This window comes from Cupressus sempervirens, chromosome 3, assembly GCF_028749045.1.
Source record: "Cupressus sempervirens isolate cs-2001-9-10 chromosome 3, ASM2874904v1, whole genome shotgun sequence".
Taxonomy (NCBI): domain Eukaryota; kingdom Viridiplantae; phylum Streptophyta; class Pinopsida; order Cupressales; family Cupressaceae; genus Cupressus; species Cupressus sempervirens.
Window position 1 is genome coordinate 691255659 of NC_143120.1, and position 18941 is coordinate 691274599.

Below are 18941 nucleotides of genomic sequence, written 5' to 3' on the forward strand. Positions count from 1 at the left end.
CAATGTGGTGGAAGCTTTGAAACTATACATGGATGCTTAGACATGGCATATGAATGGTTTTATAACATGCCTCAAGGAAACGTGTTCTCTAGATGTGCAAATCATAAATTTCTTGGTGTAGCTACAACAACTTCAAGCAAATGCAACTTGGAAGTATAAAATGTCATTCAAAGAATAATGAATGGGGTTTATTTTTGAAAATGTGGCTGCAAAACAGGGAACCAATGAATGTACATTTCTTGATGCATTTGTATTTTTGTCCATTACTACTTTGAGAAGATCTCAGAAGTGCTGCAACTTATGTTTCTTATTAGAGGTTCTATGGAAATAAAATTTATTTGTCCCTGAGAGGGGTTCATTACAAAAGTGAGAAGAAGAAGAAGAGGAAGACAAAGAAAATGAAGATGAAGAGGAAGAAGAGGAGGAGGAGGAATAGGAAGCGTAAGATAAGGACATGGAGGAAGAGGACGAGTATGAAGAGGACGAGTATGAAGAGGAAGAGGACGAGTATGAAGAGGAAGACAAGGAGGAAGATAAAGAGGAAGAGGAAGAGGAAGAAGAAGAAGAAGAGGAGGAGGAGAAAGAGGAGGAGGAGGAGGAGGAGGAGGTGAAGCATAAGGAGGAAGAGAAGGAGGAAGCAAAGAAGCAAAATATGAGGAGGAGGAGGTGGTGAAGATAGAGAAGGATCAAACTTAGAAGAAAATGAGGAGGAGAAGAAGAAATTAAAGACAACAAAAAGTAGGAGTAGAAGAAAATGTAAAGTTATTTATAAAGTTCAAGTAGACTAAAACCAAAAACCTCTCATACAAAAGACTCACAATTTACAATTGTATTGTAGACATTTCCCTTAAATTTATAGTCTTTTTTAATATTAATAAAAATTGATAATATAATATTTGAATAAGTCTTATTAGTCCCTGCCTTTAAAGGTAGAGACTAATGTTTTTGTCTCTACAATAGACAAGAATGGTGTGAACAAAAATTAAATACTTTATACTATACTTTATTGTGTCGTGATTTCTTAAACTACATTTTCATCGTTCTTCTTTTTTTATCATTGACTGATACTAATTTTGCTGGAGGTTTTATATTTTTTCTATTAATAAACTAGTAGAAAAAAATTGTAACCAAGGAGAGGACACTAATAAGAAAAATAAAAACATTTTGTGTTTTGTTTCAGTGACTTACCAGATTAAATTACCATTTTAACAAGGAGCAATCTATTATTATTATTATTTGTGTTTAATTATCTTCACTCATTGATTTTTGCATAAGCATAATTCCACATTATAAATCTCTCATTGTTTTCCCCAAAAAAATTGTGTTTGGAATAACCAAGGAATTAAAAAATAAAAAAAATTAACAAACTTGTAATAATTGGATTTGATTTTTTGGTTCATTTGACAAGTATTTACTATGCTTTCAATTGTAGCCCTATTTTACTTGACCCTAGAAAGGAAAAAGAAAAGTTCTTGTATTATATATATTTGGTAATATTATATAGTGCTTCATTGGAGCTGTGATTCCTGAAAGCCTAAGTAGGTATATATGTATCGCCTTCTACTTTTAATGTATTATTTTGCTCTAGTTGATTTTTTTTTTTTTTTTTTTTTAATACAATTGCTTCATATTTCAGCTATGCAATTCTAACTCTTTAAACTACTTTTTTGTGTATAAATGATTTAGTAGCAGGACTGTTTTAAGTATTGCGTTAAAGTTTGGCACCAAATTGCTCTGAAATCACAAAGCTATGCCTCTCATGCCTCTTGAAGTGATATTTTCATAGAACTTTCTTATCTTAGCTTTCCTACCTCTTGAGGTGATATCTCCATAGAACTTTCTTATCTTAGCTTTCTTACCTCTTGAGGTGATATCTCCATAGAACTTTCTTATCTCAACTTTCCTACTGCTTTATGGAGGTTAATTGCCTTGTTTTGATGCTACTCGTACCATCTTGTCATTAACTGAAGAACATACACCGATTTAGGCCATAAAATCTAATGTTCAAGGGTTTTAGTTTTCATTCATAAGTTGTATATTTTAATTCTCTTTTGAGTTTTATGATATAATCATATACTATGTAAGTCTCGATAACATGAAAATCTTATTAATTTTTTGGCATATTAGATGTGATATGTTTGATATTTTGTTCAGCACATTAGATTTTGACTTATCCAACTCTATATGAGAATTTAGTACTAATTATTTGAATTGGTTGTATGATTTAGAGGAATAAGACTACAATTAAACACACACACACACACACACACACACACAAATATAAAGTGAGGGGCAAAGGTGAAGAGTTAAATTTAATCAAGGATAAGGGATAAAGGTAGAGGATGGATTAATTAAATAAATAATAACTTTTTAGTTAATTAATGGCTAGATAAGATAAGTGAAGTGAGGTTGGGATTGACAAATTTAGTTGTCTAGATTGCATAAAACACATATCATTGTGCCATATACCTTGGATACAAATAGAGATACCACCAAACATATTGTTACTAAGCTTGACACAAGGATTCTTAGTGCTAGCTTATGTTTAGGTTGTTCCATTGAATAGTGAGATAACTCTATGTGGCATGCACTTTATTTCTTATGCATTTAGCATAGCACCTAAATTTTGAAAATCAAAATGTCAAACTATGCTAAAGAGAAAAAATCAATGGAATCTCTTGATAGCTTAAGTATAGTGTTCATTTCACATTCTCTAGACATCAATATTGTTTCTAGTAAGACTTCTAGAGGATATGCTATTGAATGGATGATTACTGCTTGAATCGTTTTTTGAAAAATCTTCTGCATTGAAAGTGTGCATAATTGTTAGATTTACATATCAAAAAACGAAAATCCATGTTTAAAGATTTCATGGATTTCTCAAAATATAAAAGCAATTAATATTGTATCAGTTGAGAATAATCAAAGACCGAATCCATTAATATCAGAAGTACAATTTACTCTATTCATATACCACCGTCCATTTTTAAAAGGTGTCTTTTGAGCAAGTGCCAAATTTGAAATTCTTTTATACTTCTCAATGTCCATTTGCAAACATAAATTTTTGCATCTCTTCTTTCATCCTAGTATTTTCACTCATAACAGATCAGAGTTGCAATTCAATATGTTAGTTCTATTTGTAGATATAAATTTTTGCATCTCTTCTTTCATATGATCACATATCTATCCTAGCATATTCACTCATAACAGATCACGGTTGCAATTCAATATGTTAGTTTCATGGATACTTTTTAAAGGAATAAGCTATTATGTTTTTTTTTTCCCAGAAGTTCACAATTCTTTGAATAGGTTGACATACGATATGGCCAAGCATTTCCCATGCACAACAAAGCAAGAGCTAACTTCTAAGGTTCAAACTCACTTAAAGCTTTTATAAATGTAGATCATTAACATATAGTTGTCTATAAAGGAGATTAAATGTGTGGAGAATGTTGTATACTAAATCTTTATATATTTTAATTTGTTTAAGCATTTTATTTTATTCCTGCAAGTTTGAAATTAATCTTACATATTCTAAGAATTTAAAATGCATTGAAGTATTCAAAATATGTTCAAAACAATATAAAAAATTTAAAGCATATGGTACATACATTAGTTCATTGTCTCTTGAACCTATTTCCAAGAGTCCTCTATGCTATGTCATAATGTTTTAACCCTCCATCTTTGCAAAAGGCAGGGACTAAAGCTCCATGAGAGCTCTTGTTATATAATGTTGTTTAGCAAAAGGCTGCACATTATTTGTATTATACTTGTTAGAATTGTATATTTTTTGAAGAGAAATCTCTAGATTTTTAAAATATTTATTATTTTCTGTAAAAGAACATAAAGTTAAATAATAAAAAGATATTAATAATTTCAAAATTAATATTATATAAATATACTCTAATCAACATTATAAATTTTAGATATATAAATAAACATGAAATTAATAGTAATAATTAATCTAGTAACAAATAAATTTTAAATAATGATAATAAATTTGAAGAATTAATTAAAAATATCAGATGCGAATGATTAAATTTAAGAAGTCATAATGAAGATTTTAAGAAATTATAATTTAAAAAATTATAGTGTAGTAATAACTGTCTGAAGTGAGGATTCAAAGAGCTCGTGCAAAGAAGTTTTAAACTTCTGAAAAAAGTTCTTGAAATTAATGATGTTCTAGGAAGTCAATTAGTAATAATATAAACGTTTTCAAATACAGGTATGATAAAAATGCGGATGGTTTCAGAGCGAAGATTTTACAGACGAAAAAAAAGAGACTGAAGCCGAACAGGTCAATAAAGAACTAAAGAACTCGAACAGGTCAATATACATCCAACAACTTGATTTAAAATATAACAGCCTTAAGAATATACGTCAGCCTGAACAAGAAAAACAGTTTTCTAATGTTGTATTCATTTAGACTTGATTTCAATTTTTTTTTGTCGATGTCGCATTCACTAAGACATTGTTTAAAATATCTTTTCAAAATTATATTCATCGAGGCTTGATTTAAAATAGTTTTTCAATGTTGTATTCGCACTGATTTCTGATAAGAGTTGAATGAGACTTATTGGGAATCAACACCAAACCCTTTGACATCGCTTTTATCAGGTTGTTTGTCCTCTGTTCTATGAGCGATGGGGATTCTGAAGCACAAAGCCTCGGCAGCTTCTGTAATAAGCTTCAGTTGGCTATGCCTAATTATTTGCGAGAGCGCGGAGGCTTTAAGGATAGTGCACAATTTGGATACCCTCAACACAAATGTTGACCAACCATATCGCACTGCATTTCATTTTCAGCCTAAAAAAAACTGGATGAATGGTTCGTTTAGTTTACAGAACCCTTTATTTCTGCTCTTAAAATTGCCTAATGATTGTGCTGGTCTGACAAATTGTATTTTGGATTGGCTTTTTTTTTATACGGAACGCGCCGTTGAAAACGATGAACAGATCCAAATGGTGAGTTTCTTCATAGTATTTGCTTTTAATATTTCAAAATTTGTACATTTAAATTTGGGGAAAGGCAATTTTTTCACGGAATGATATGTTTTGATACAGAACCCATGTTTTACAAAGGCTATTACCATTTCTTCATGCTATTTGGTTTTAATAATTCACAAATTTGTACATTCAAATTTGGGGAAAGGGAACTTTTTCACGGAATGAATTTTTTTGAAGCAGGACCCATGTTTTACAAAGGCTATTACCATTTGTTCTACCAATACAATCCGGAGGGGCCAATTTGGGGGAACATTGTGTGGGGACATTCCGTGTCAAAGGATCTGGTGAACTGGAGGCCATTGGATGCAGCGATTGTGCCGAGTGAATGGTATGATATAGGAGGTTGTTGGTCAGGATCTGCTACTTTTCTTCAAGGCGGGAAACCTGTTCTTCTTTACACTGGAAATACCAACGCTTCGCAACAGGTACAGAACATGGCAGTGCCCAAAAATTCGTCAGATCCTTTCTTGAGAGAATGGATTAAGATCCCTGAAAACCCTATTATAGTTCCAGATAAGGGCATGGATGGGAATAATTTCAGGGACCCAACAACTGGATGGTTTGAATCTGTGGATATGAAGTGGAGAATAATTGTTGGTTCATTAGAGGGGAAAAGCAAGGGAATGGCACTTGTTTACGAGAGCGCTGATTTTATCAATTGGGAGAAGGCAAAACATCCTCTGCATTACTCTGATTCTTCAGGAATGTGGGAATGCCCTGATTTTTATCCAGTTCCTCTTTCAGGAAATCAGGGTTTGGATACTAGTTTTTTGGGGTCTTCTGCGAAGCATGTTATGAAAGCAAGCTTGGGAGAAAGAGGGTATGATTATTATAGTGTGGGAAGGTATTTGGTGGATGAAGGCGTATTTGTTCCAGACAAGGGAGGGCAGGATGATGAGTTGGATTTAAGGTATGACTATGGTAAGTTCTATGCATCTAAGAGTTTCTATGATGTGAGTAAGAACAGAAGGGTTCTGTGGGCATGGATCACTGAATTTGATAGCCAGGCAGATGACCTTATTAAGGGGTGGGCTGGTTTGCAGGTACTTTCCACTTTCACTGATTGAATAATCTTTCTATTCGTGTTTAGTTTACAGGGGAAGAGACCCAGTAGGTATGGGGTCTATTTGAGTCAAAAATATTATTTTCGATCACTTTGCATTCTACGCTTTTATAGAGAGCTCTGTAAATGTGGAAATGTCTAAATCTTAGCTTTAAACTCTTCAGTCACCTTTACGGAAAACTGGCAAGTTTTCACTTACAGATTAGAAGTTCTAAGTACGTGAAATTAACCTAAACGACTACTAAGTCTCTTTCTCCAGCTTTAGTAAATGTTTGGCCTTTCCACTGAATCAGAATCTGAATAAAAGGTCACTAGAAAGTACTTGACTATAATTTAATATTTTGAAGATAGTTCAGAATTTATTTTGCTTTGTTGAAGTTGTGTTTAGGGGATTCCAAGGACCATTTGGCTGGATGATAGCACAAAAATGAACCTGATACAATGGCCTGTTGCAGAAGTAGAATCTCTTCGTGGAAAGAAGACAGTTAAGAATAACACTGTTCTAAGAAGTGGGGAGCTTGTAGAAATCTATGGAGTAACTGGGGCACAGGTATTGTTTTCCTCATACCGTACCGTTGCTTTCATCTTAACTTTTAGGTTGTGAAAAAGTTTCTAGGTGTGGTAATAGTACTGATATTATTGACCTATCCTTAGTGAGATAAATGAATTAGTTTATGTTCTTGATTAGATTTTATCTCTTGTTTTAGGTTATTGTAGATGTTATTAGCATACAAAATGAACAATATTATTTTAGAAATGTTTTTATTTGTTTGATTGATTTTGTTATATGATTAAAAGAAATTGTTTGGAAATAATTTAAAAAAAAAGAATCTATAATATAAAAAATATTAAAATTATAATTTTACTTTAAATATCTTGAATGAAATTTTTTTTTTCAAAATAATAAAAAACATCAAGATTTTCACTAATTTCCAACAGATAATGACCATAATTATAATGTTTCTGAACAAGTATCATTTCTTAATTCTAATGTTTCTGGAAAGTATCATTTCTTAAGAGTGGTTTATTTTAACCTTGGTCAGGGATCATCCAATGTTTCTGGAGAAGTATCATTTCTTAAGAGTGGTTTATTTTAACCTTGGTCAGGGATCATCCAATGTTAGCTTAAATGAACAACTAGTTGCAAAGTTTTTCATCTGTTTAGGTGAACTGTTCTGTTTAACAAATTAATATAAATGAAGATAACTTAAGTTCTGCCATATTTAATAAAGAGCTAATGTGTCTAACAAAGACCCCAATAGACTCAGACAGGCTGAACCTCAGCTCCATTGCAAATTTAAACATTTATTTTCACAACTCTTTCAATTATATATTTCTTTCTAACAACTGAATATACTAAGATATAGAAGTGCGAAAACAATTCACTTTTTGAGATACTAAACTTCTATTTTATGTTTTCAATTTAATAATGAATTCTCTGGTTCTGATTAAGAAAAACCTTCAGAAATTGGTTCTAAATTACTTGTTTATTATCAGATGGATGTGGAAGTTTCATTCGATCTTGAGAAAATGGAAATCGCAGAGTTTGAAGAGATGGATGCAAATGCTACTGCTCAAGAGTTATGTAGCAAAATAGGAGTATTTCACAAGGGTATTGTTGGGCCATTTGGGCTGCTTGTGTTGGCTTCCAAGGATCACACTCAATACACTGCTGTGTTTTATCACATTATTTCACACCAGAGCAAGTTCAAGCTACTAATGTGCAGCGACCAGAGGAGGTAACTATTACCACAAGTTTTATGATTGGTAGGGTAGAACTCTTGTGTCACTCATATTGTGAACTGACACTAAATTTTTATCTCCTTCAGTTCCTCAACCTTGGTAGGTGTGGACAAAACAATTTATGGATCCTTTGTTCCTCTAACTCACCCAAAGAAGATTATTTCATTGCGAGTGTTGGTAGGTTGTAAATTTTTCAGTCTGATGAAGAAATGTAATATACTTCTCTGAATTTTATTATATGTTACTGAATACGTAGGAGTTGTGATGTACAGGTTGATCATTCAATTGTGGAGAGCTTCGCAGAAGGTGGAAAAAGTTGCATAACATCTAGAGTTTATCCAACGGTAACAGTAGGAACAGATTTGCATTTGTATCTCTTTAATAATGGTTCTTCCACAATTCTTTGCAGCCAATTGAATGCATGGGATATGAAAACTGCTAACAAGATTTCTTGATTTTGAAATATGAAAAAACTGGGGTCACCTGAAATTTGACATAAAAAATCATCGAAATTAATTCTTCTGTTAAATTGTCGTGATAAATAAGTCAACTTCAGATATGGAAAAAGATTAATAATTAATATGATGGTGAGATTATTTCTATGTATATGACCGCCTTCTATTATTGGTGATATTTATGCTGTCTAAGATTCGTATTAGTTTTAGTTATTGATTTTCAAATTAGTGATTCGATAGTTTTTGCTCTTCTACGGCATTAGGTTTTAATTAGAAATATATGTTGGGGGTGCTATCATATGCCTTCTATTATTGGTGATATTTATGCTGTCTAAGATTCGTATTATTTTTAGTTATTGACTTTCAAATTAGTGATTCGATAGTTTTTGCTCTTCTACGGCATTAAGTTTTAATTAGAAATATATGTTCGGGGTGCTGTCATATGTTGAGTTTTGGAATTTTAAATATTAATAATAACTAGTATTTGTATTTCAAGGAGGTGCAAAGAATGTGTTGATAGGTGTTTGATTTAAAGTATAAATGAAGTTGTACTTAATAAAAAGAAATGTCACTAATAACGTCTTCTTCGAGACTAAATCTTTCTATGATTAATGAAAACGGTTTAAATGCTCCCATGATTACTAAAAAGATAGTATATTAAGCTTTTGGTGTAATGGCTATCAAAATTGTTGATGAAGGGCGCTCCCTTTAATATCATAAACACATAATATAAACAAAGAAATAACAACAATTGGTGAGAACAAATTATGGGCTTCTTATTATTGCCATAAATATGGAATAATAGAGTTTTGAAATATAATATGCAAACACACATGGATAATTTCTTCAACATAGAGCCACAAGCTACTACCTAGAACTGCCTAAACATCACTGTGGGTCTTTCTTATATAGGCAAATTTTCATCGCATGGGAAGGTTCTAGACATTAACCCTAGCTCATAAGATTGAAAAAACCTCAATTAAAAATTATTTCCTAAATTATTACATAGGGTTGACCTATATTATATTTTTAGGTACCCCAACTTCTGAAGGCCATAACTTTCAAATTATACTTTTGATTTTCAACTATAAAAACTTTTTGGACTCGTTGGCTCATGAACTAAAGCGCTTGAAATGTGTAAGTGCTAGTCAGCCCAGGCACAACCCCATTTTGAAACCACTAAGGCCTTCAAATTTGAGCTCAAAGGTTTCACACCCAAAAACCTCAATAACTTCTTCAATATATATGGTATGACAATGCAACTCTATTGGCACACTGATATGACTAAGATGAATCTCCACTTGTGAAATTAGAACATTCCAAGATCATATGACCCACTTACTAAAAATAGTAAGTTTTCGTACATAGTAAATTTATACTGAAATAACCCTTATTGAAAATGACAACACAAAAATATTTTTGGATGATGCAAGATTGTCCTTACACCTAGGATGCTCTTGCATTAGACACTCATGGTACTTGAGAAGTGACCTTGTCACGTCTCGAGTGTTCAAAGGAAAACCAAGGAGGCTAACCTCCTCCCTTGTAAGCCATGATGAATCCTTAATAGGTTGTCTTTTCCACTTGAATAGATATTCTTTATATTCCGTGTTCTTTGTACTTCTACGAACTCTACTGTCCAATATGTTCTCAATCTCCTTTGTAGTTGACGTAGCTGTTAGAATAATCCACTACGCTTTTGTATTGCATCTCCATCCACCTCCTTCATAATACTCTATTAGATCTGAAATGTTAAATATTGGTGATATATTCAATTCACCAGACAACTCTACTTCATAGGCATTTCTAGAATCATACCTTTTTACTATCTTACATTGTCCAAATTTCTTCATTTTCAACTTATTATATGTACCCATTGGAAAATAATCATTTCTTATATGAACCATGACTTCATCCCTAACTTGAAATTCCTTATACCTCATTTTCACATCTACCTTAGCCTTATACTGTGTATTCATCCTTGTAATGTGCTTCCTCACCTCATGGATGTTCTTCAAATGCTCTACAAAATCCCCTGCTTCAACACTACTTATATCTCCCTTATCCAACTTCTTCAATTCTGAAGCATTTCCAGGACTACTCCCGTATACAATATGGAATGGTGATTTACCTGTACTCCTATTGATAGAATTATTGTATGCGAATTTTGCCTATGGTAAAATCAAATCCTATCCTTTTGGCTTATCTCCAACTAAGCATCTCAACAAATTCCCCAAGTTTCTATTCACCACCTTTGTTTGTCCATCAATCTGTGGATGATGTGATGGATTGAACTTCAAATTTGTCTTTAACTTCTTCCACAAGGTACACTAGAAATATCCAACAAACTTGGTATCCCGATATGGAACTATGCTCTTTGGTAGAAAATGTAGTTTCACTACTTCTCTGATTTTTTTTTTTGCCACATGAACAACATCAGTAGTCTTCTTGCAAGCAATGAAATGTGCCATCTTTGAAAAACTATCAACCACTACAAAAATAGAATCATGCCCAAGTTGAGTCCTTGGTAAACCAAAAGAACAAAATCCATGTTGACATCCTCCCATGGCTCATCTAGTATAGGTAATGGCTGATACAACCCCGTATTCATGTTCACTCCTTTAGCCATTTGACATACTCTACAACTCTGTACAAACTTCTTCACATCTTGCTACAACTGTGACTAGTAATATTTGTTACCAAACAAAGGAATGGTTTTATCTCTACCAAAATATTTAGCCAATCCCCCACTCCTTTAGCCATCTGACATACTCTATAACTCTGTACAAACTTCTTCACATCTTGCTACAACTGTGACCAGTAATATTTGTTAGCAAACAAAGAAATGGTTTTATCTCAACCAAAATGTCTAGCCAATCCTTTGCTAGGCTTCTCATTAATGCGATTCTCTCTCATAGAACTTTTGGGAATGCACAATTGACTTCCTTTGAAAAGAATTCCATTCTAGATTATGAAGTCCAATCATTTGTCTTGTGTAACAGGTCCTATACAAGCTTTCCATGCTTCACCAAAATTAGGATACTCCAGATACAAATTCTTGAGCTCCTTGAAACCAACCACCTCAATCTGCATCTCTGTCAGCAAAAGTTGTCTCCTACTAAGAGCATCTACAACTCTGTTAGACTTCCCACTCGTGTTTCAAAACAAATGTATAACTTTGCAAAACCTCAACCCATTTCAAATGCCTTTGGTTCAATTTTCCTTGACTATTCAACTATTGCAAAGCTTGATGACTAGTATACAAAATAAACTCCTTAGGAATAAGATATTGTTTCCATTTCTTCAATGCCTAAACTATAGCATAAAATTTTTGATCATAAACACAATATTTTCTTTTGGCATCATTCAACTTATTTCTAAGTAAGCAACAGGTTTGCCTTCTTGACTCAAAATAGCTCCTATTGCAGTACCACTAGCATCGTAGTTTACTTGAAACACCTTATTAAAATCTGGAAGTGCTAAAACAAACTATTTTGTAACTTCTTGTTTCAATAGATTAAAACTCTTATCTACTCCTATAGTCCACTTAAATTCTTCCTATCCTCTCTCATTGTTTCAGTCAAGGGTCCACAAATACTGCTAAAACCTCTGATAAAATTTCTATTAAAACTAGCCAATCCATGAAAAGATCTTACCTCAATTGCAATCCTTGGAGTAGGCCATTCAAGGATAACCTTCACTTTCTCAGGGTCCATTTTTAGACCTATTGAACTACAAATCCCAGGTACACCAACTCCTTCACAAAACTACACTTCTTAGATTTATTAACAACTTTTCTATCATCAACTTATCAAACACTTTATAAATATACATCAAATGCTCCTCCAATGTCTTATGAAAGATCAATATATCATCTACATAAACAATGAAAAACTTATCCAACAACTCCTTCAATACCTCATTCATGAGCCACATGAAAGTGCTCAATGCATTGGTTAGCTCAAAAGGTATGACTTACCACTCATACAATCCTTCCCTTTTCTTGAAGACAATCTTCCACTCATCTCCTTCTTTGATGCAAATATGATGATACTCACTCTTTAGGCCTATCTTTGTGAAATACATAGCTCTAATCAAACAATCCATAATATCATCCATCCATGACAATGGAAATTTGTGTTTGATTATGATCTTGTTAATAGCTCAATAATATGCACACATCCTCCATTCTCCATTCTTCTTTGGTGCTAATATTGCTGGTACAACACATGGACTCAGACTATCTTGAATCAACCCCTTCTGCAACAACTCATGCACTTGTTTGTCTAACTCCTCACTTTGTGCTGGTGTCATTCTATGCAGTACCTTATTTGGCAAACTAGCTTTTATAATTAAGTCCATTTGATGAATGATCTTTCATAGTGGTGGTAATGCATTAGAGACATTATCTAGAAGCTCTTCCAACAAACTTGCAACTTTTGAAAGTACCTCTTCTACTTCTTCTTTACCATCTTTCAGCATTATAGAAAAACACATATACTCACGCCTTATACCCTCTAGGAACCTCTTTTCGTCAACAAAACATACTCTAGTAGCACTACATACCTTTTCATCTGTATTCTTAAATGGCTTCAACTTATGTTTCACTCCATCCTTTGTCAGAGTGTAGGTGTTTGCATGTCCATCATGTACAACATGCTTATCAAATTGCCACAAGCTACCCATCAACATATGACATATGTCCATAGGTATGATATCATACAACACCTCATCTTGGTAGCTTCCAATCTTGAACTTTACTAGGCGTTGTTCACTGACCACGACTTTGTGTTCATCCTGCACCCAAGCAATATAGTATGGACGCGGGTGTTTCTGCCTCTTTAGTTTTAACTTTGTGACCATATTTTTTGACACTAGATTGTCATTGCTTCCATCATCAATGATCACATCACTATATATATCTTCACATTTGCACCTTGTGCGTAACAAACTCCTCCTTTGATTAGGTTCATTCTCACCACTCCATAGGACTCTTATGTTCACTAGGACTTCTCCTCTTTTCACATCTTTAGAATGTGATGATTTGACATCTTCATCAACAAGCGCAACTTTGGCCTGACCTTCCATTCTTCTATCAGTCCTTCCTTGGTGCTGGGAACGTTCAAATGCTCAATACCCTTCTTCTCTGAAGTGAAAATATTTTTCACAAAAACCTCCTCTTCCAAATGCTTTCCCTCTACCTCTTCCTCTTTGATCTTTATTGTTCTAATCATGGAAATGATTGAATTTGTTTTCCCTTTGCTTTTGACTGCTACTACTAGCCTCATACTTGTTCTTCTGATCGTCATTTCAGCCTCCATAATGTTGTTCATCAAATCTTCGACCACGACCTCTTTTGCTATACTTGTCATCGAACTTCTTGTTCAACTTTTTCTCAACTCTTGGGTTAAACTAGTATGCCTCTTCAATATTGTTCATTCAGACCAGAATCAATTCCTCTTTAATGTGTAACTTTCTCCTTGTCGACTTCTCCATGGCCTGATCTAATGAGAACTCGGTAGAACTCTTTAGTATACTCTTGAACAGATCTTCTCGCTTGCTTCAATGCTTGCATTTTCTTTAGTAGATTAAGTTTATAATCTACTGGAATGAATTATTGCTTAATTTTAGCTATCATCCGGTCCCATCTTGTGATTTTGTCATTCCCTCATATATTTCTCTCCAATTGAATCTCCTACCACTAGAACTTTGCATGACTCTTCAGTTTGTCCTTCGTAAACTTGACCCTATCAGGGTCCTCAATATCTTCATACCCAAAGTATTCCTCCAATTCATTTATCCAATCGATCAACTCCTCTGGGTTAAGATTTCTTTGAAATGTGGGAACCTCAAGCTTAGGTCTTTTACCAATCTTGGAAATGACCCTAAAAATTCTCTCTTCTTCTAGGTTTAGAATTGCCTCTTCAACATTTTCTTCTTCTTCTTCTTCTTCTCCTTAGTCCTCACTTTCATCTCTTACGACAAGATTTATTCCTCTGTGCATTTGTTCTTCCAATGCTTTCATTTGTCTATAGAGGGCTCTAAAACCCTAATGTGCAACACCTACAACTCTTCCGCCATGCTCTCTTCATAGAGGCATTTTTGCAGTTCTATTGAAACCCTAGTACAAACTCCCTCACAATCGACGATCTGTCTACACGCTCAGCCCAAATCACAATCTTGGTGCAACCGCCTCACAATTAGTGATCTATTTACACACTCAAGAACTCATGTTCTAATACCACTTGATGAAGGGTGCTCCCCATAATACCATAAACACATAACATAAACCAAGAAATAACAATTGGTGAGAAAAAATTATGGGCTTCTTATTATCATCAGAAATGCACAATTATAGAGTTTTGAAATACAATATGCAAACCCACATGGGCAATTTCTTTACAGTACTCTTCAACATAGAGCCACAAGCTACCTCCTTGAACTTCCTAAACATCACTACAAACCTTCATCATATAGGCAATTTTTCATTGACTAGGAAGGTTCTACAAATTAACCCTAGCCCCTAAGGCCAACAAAACCCCAATTAAAAATAATTTCCTAAATTACTACATAGGATCAACCCTAATTCTCTTTTTAGGTACCCCAACTTTCGAAGGCCATAAATTTCAAACCCTAAGTCTGATTTTCAACTATAAATACTTTTCAAAATCCTGAGCTCTTGAACTACAACTTATAAGATGCACAAGCGCTAGTCAGCCTAGGCACGACCCCATTTTGGGACCTCTAAGGCCTTCAAATTTGAGCTCAAAGATTTCACACCCAAAAACCTCAATAACTTGTGTGATACATATGGTATGCCAATGCAACTCCACTAGCAAGTTGATATGACTAAGATGAACATCGACCTATGAAATCAGAACATTCTGAGATCATATGGGCCACTTACTAAAAAAGTAATTTTCCATTAGTGACTTTGTACTGAAATAGCCCTAGTTGAAGATGACAAAACATAAATATTTTTGGGTCATGCAAGATTGCCCTTACACCTAGGATGCTCCTACATCACTTATATTATTGATTAAGGATGGCCTAACTAATTATTCTTACATAAATCAAAGATCTTGACCAATGATATTACTTGCTTCTAAATAAAGTTTGGGGTAATTGAATGTAATTCAAATCTTTTCTCTTACTTCTTCAAATAATGTCAAATATATCTATTTAAAATAATAAAAACTCGAAGTTTGTAATTGCCTTGATAACTATAGAACCCAAGTTCAAATAAGATCTATTTTGTATTTGTAGTAGGGGAACCCATTTTGATAGAAAAAACATGTGTTGATTCAAGTTTGTTTATATTGATCTAAAAAGACTTTTTTAGAAAACCTTGTACAAATTCATTCTAAATTAAGAACTTTTTGATATAGACTCGGAATGGATTCAATAGAACCATGTTGAGCATTGATTCAATCTTAAATTTTGACACACTTATGGAAACCAAATATATAATTACCCACCTCCATCATTAATCATTCCTAATTATACTTCAGAAGTCACATAACCAAGATGTTTTCCCCCATTACTTGCAACTAAATAATTAATACCCAACAATTCCCTTATTATGGTTGACTGATTAAATGAGATCTGACAACAATCTGAGTTTAATGTACACATCTTTTATTCTTCATCAATACATGTTCGAATGTACTAAATCCTTCTTGCAATTACAAGTAATCAATAATGAGATACACTAGATAATAGAATGAATCAACTAGAGTCTTAGTTATAACATAAACAATTCATTTTAACAACATATGATCTTCAAAGTAGGATTCTCTTCTAGGGTAAGTTTCACCAAACAAAGTGGGATTAAGCATATTAATAATATAAGAAAATCACTATCAAGTGACAAGTTCTATAAAATCTCAAACATTTAAAAGGTGATTTAATCATTAAATGCTTAAAGTTTGTTGATTATTAAAAAAACTTAATATTTTGGATTTCATTAGCATCAACCTTTGTTAGAAATTTGTTTAGTGTTGCACTCAGGTTTTGTGACAAGGGCTTAATTGCCTTCTATGTACTATAAGTTGAGTGGTTGTATCTAGCATTGACAGATCGATCTTTTGGTGCAACAGCAAGCCCACTCTAACAAGTGGTATCAGAGCTTGGTCATAGGTTCAAATCCTTATACCCTTGGGTAACGTTGAGGGGGAGATTGTTGGAGATTTTTTCAGTGCTCCCCTTAGGATTCGTGACAAGGGCTTAAGTGGCTCCTGTGTACTATAAGTTGAGTGGTTGTATTGGGCATTAGCAAACCAATCTTTTGGTGCAATGACAACCCCACTCTAACAACATCTTCTACATTTTTCTCTAGATTTTCTAAACTTGAATATTATAACCAAAAACAATATGATCAAATGACCAATTTTTATTTTAAACATAAAGTAAAACTTAGGATGTAGCAGATGATAGAAGGATAAACTTTATGAAAGTAGAAACCTGAATTGATGAAAAACATTAAATGTGATGTTTTAGACATCTAAAGAATTTGAGATATCATTTTGAGATGTGTGGTTGTATTTAATTGGACAATAGTGAATGTGGTTGCAATTAATTGACTAAAATGAGGAAATCAGCATCAATTCATTTAAGATTAAAGAATTATTGACACAAGCTAGAAATCTTTAATATTAGTTCTATAATATGTTTTTAATTGTTGTGGTCATTCAACATATTTAATTGACTAATACTCATATATGATAAGATACAAAGTTCTTGAGATGTAATATTGTGTAGAGATATTATTGCAGCTACTTTCCACTTTCTCTAATTGAACACTACTTTTATTTGTGGTTTTGAAAGTATGTTTTCCCTAGTCTATAGATTTGATAAATGTTTGGCCTTTCCACTAAACCAGAATCTGGATAAGAGGTCACAGTAGAATACTTGACTATAATTAAATATTTTTAATATAGTTTAGAATTTATTTTTCTTTCTTGAAGTTGTATTTAGGGGATTCCAAGGACCATTTGGCTGGATGATAACACAAAAATGAACTTGATATAATGACTTGTTGTAGAAGTGGAATCTCTTCATGGAAAGAAGACAATTACAATAATACTATTCTAAGAAATGGAGAGCTTGAAGAAATATATGGGGTAATTGGTGCACATGTATTATTTTAGTTACATTGTTGATTTCATCTTAACTTTTAGGCTGTCTGTGCTGATAATAAGAAGATGATACAAGGTAATATGGTCATCAGTAGAACAATAAATTGGTATACACACATATACAATACACCACCACCAATAGATAAAAGAAAAAGGTAGTTCATTTGGGTCATTAATGAAGTGAGTCACCATGGATGTGATAGGAGAAAGTAATGGACATAATGAATGTGACAGAAGAAAAGAGAGAAACAATGGAAGCATGCAAGGATAATGGCTACATAAAGGTTCATAGACAGACTAGCATGACTACCAGTCTAAACCCTAGGAATAAGGGTCACGAGTTTCTTGTGAGAAGACCAAACATGGAATTCAAATTTTGAATTTGAAATTGAACATGATAATTTTGTTTGGGTAATTGTGCCTTGACATCGCAGAATGAATATAAATGCTCAAAACACATAAAATAGTTGTTGTTGATGAATAGAAGGTCATTGTTGTGAGAATGTGAAACATTGGAGAAGAATACAAAGAGAGAGAAGAGTGTGGGAAACAACACACAAAGTTGATTAAAGTGAAAGCTAGCGAGTGAAGCAGTTGCAGAGAAAGAAGATACATCGACATGCTATTTGGAGAGACCAAGGGGAAATGTGAGACTAAAGAAATCACTAAGTTAGCAAGGATATCAGGGCATCTTCAAGGATACACAATTGAGATCTATAAGGTAACCTAGTGCCACTTTGCAAGTCTTATACATTAGATTGATTTCTTACCATTACATCTAGTTTTAGCTCTAAACAAAGAAATGTTATTGTAAAATCCTCTAAGGAGCTGTCTCTTAGAAGGATATATGTAAATCTTCTAACAAGGTATCTTATAAAGGCTTATGTAACCCTAACAAGTTATCTAGACATTCCTAACATGATGTTTTTCTAAGAAGAGATGATTATAGCTCTTAACAGGGAAACCCTTTACATGCATTATAAGGGCTAGTGGGTATATTATCCCCATCGTGGTTTTCATCCTCTAATCAAGGGTTTCCATGTACAAATCTGTGTTAACTTGATGAATGCTTTTGTGTGTGAATTTACTTACTTCCACTTCACTGCATTTATCTTGGTTTTGGTTGTAAAGTGGTTTTTATTCAGTTTGTTTAGAACGGTTAAGGGAGTAATCAATTTTGGAGTCGGTACTAATTCACCCCCCTCTCAGTACCAATTGGGATGAACAATTGGTACCAGAGCACATATATTGCAACAAGTCTAACAAGTTGAGGGAAGATCCAATGGCATTAGTTAGAAGGCAGTTGGAAGGAGCATTGGACGCTATTGAAGAAGTTGACTAAGAGGAAGAAGCTGATGAAAAAGCCTAGTTAAAGTCACAAGGTTATTGAATAGTTGGAAGAGCATATCAGTTTGAAAGAGTTAAAAGAAGCTATATTCAACTTAATGACTGAGAATGACCAGTTGAAGGAAACGATTGCTCAGATGAGCAAGGAAAAGGAAGAGTTAACTAGAGAGGTTATAAGAGCCCAAGCTGA

General features: G+C 33.4%; 1 protein-coding gene across 3 annotated transcripts; it reads left to right on the forward strand.

Annotated features, from left to right (window-relative positions):
- The first annotated feature begins 4131 nt into the window (after nt 1-4131).
- Nucleotides 4132-8418, forward strand: LOC149568619 (beta-fructofuranosidase, insoluble isoenzyme CWINV1-like). Of its 3 annotated transcripts, XM_089821483.1 has the most exons (7): nt 4132-4326; nt 4618-4831; nt 5184-6049; nt 6458-6619; nt 7567-7808; nt 7899-7989; nt 8085-8418. In XM_089821483.1, exons 2-7 carry the CDS (start codon nt 4825-4827, stop codon nt 8265-8267), a joined length of 1551 nt encoding a protein of 516 aa, XP_089677609.1. In that variant the 5' UTR covers nt 4132-4326; nt 4618-4824; the 3' UTR covers nt 8268-8418. The 3 variants fall into 3 exon arrangements, with proteins under 3 accessions (XP_089677609.1, XP_089677610.1, XP_089677611.1); XM_089821484.1 differs by lacking the exon at nt 4132-4326 and having other exon boundaries at nt 4452-4831; XM_089821485.1 differs by lacking the exon at nt 4132-4326 and having other exon boundaries at nt 4787-4964; nt 5187-6049.
- Nucleotides 8419-18941: the final 10523 nt, after the last annotated feature.

What these genes read in the sequence shown, in the direction of transcription:
- LOC149568619 (XM_089821483.1), top strand. An exon ending in ATGGAGTAACTGGGGCACAG is followed by an intron (nt 6,620 to 7,566) that starts GTATTGTTTTCC and finishes GTTTATTATCAG; the next exon opens with ATGGATGTGGAAGTTTCATT. An exon ending in TTATTTCATTGCGAGTGTTG is followed by an intron (nt 7,990 to 8,084) that starts GTAGGTTGTAAA and finishes TGTGATGTACAG; the next exon opens with GTTGATCATTCAATTGTGGA.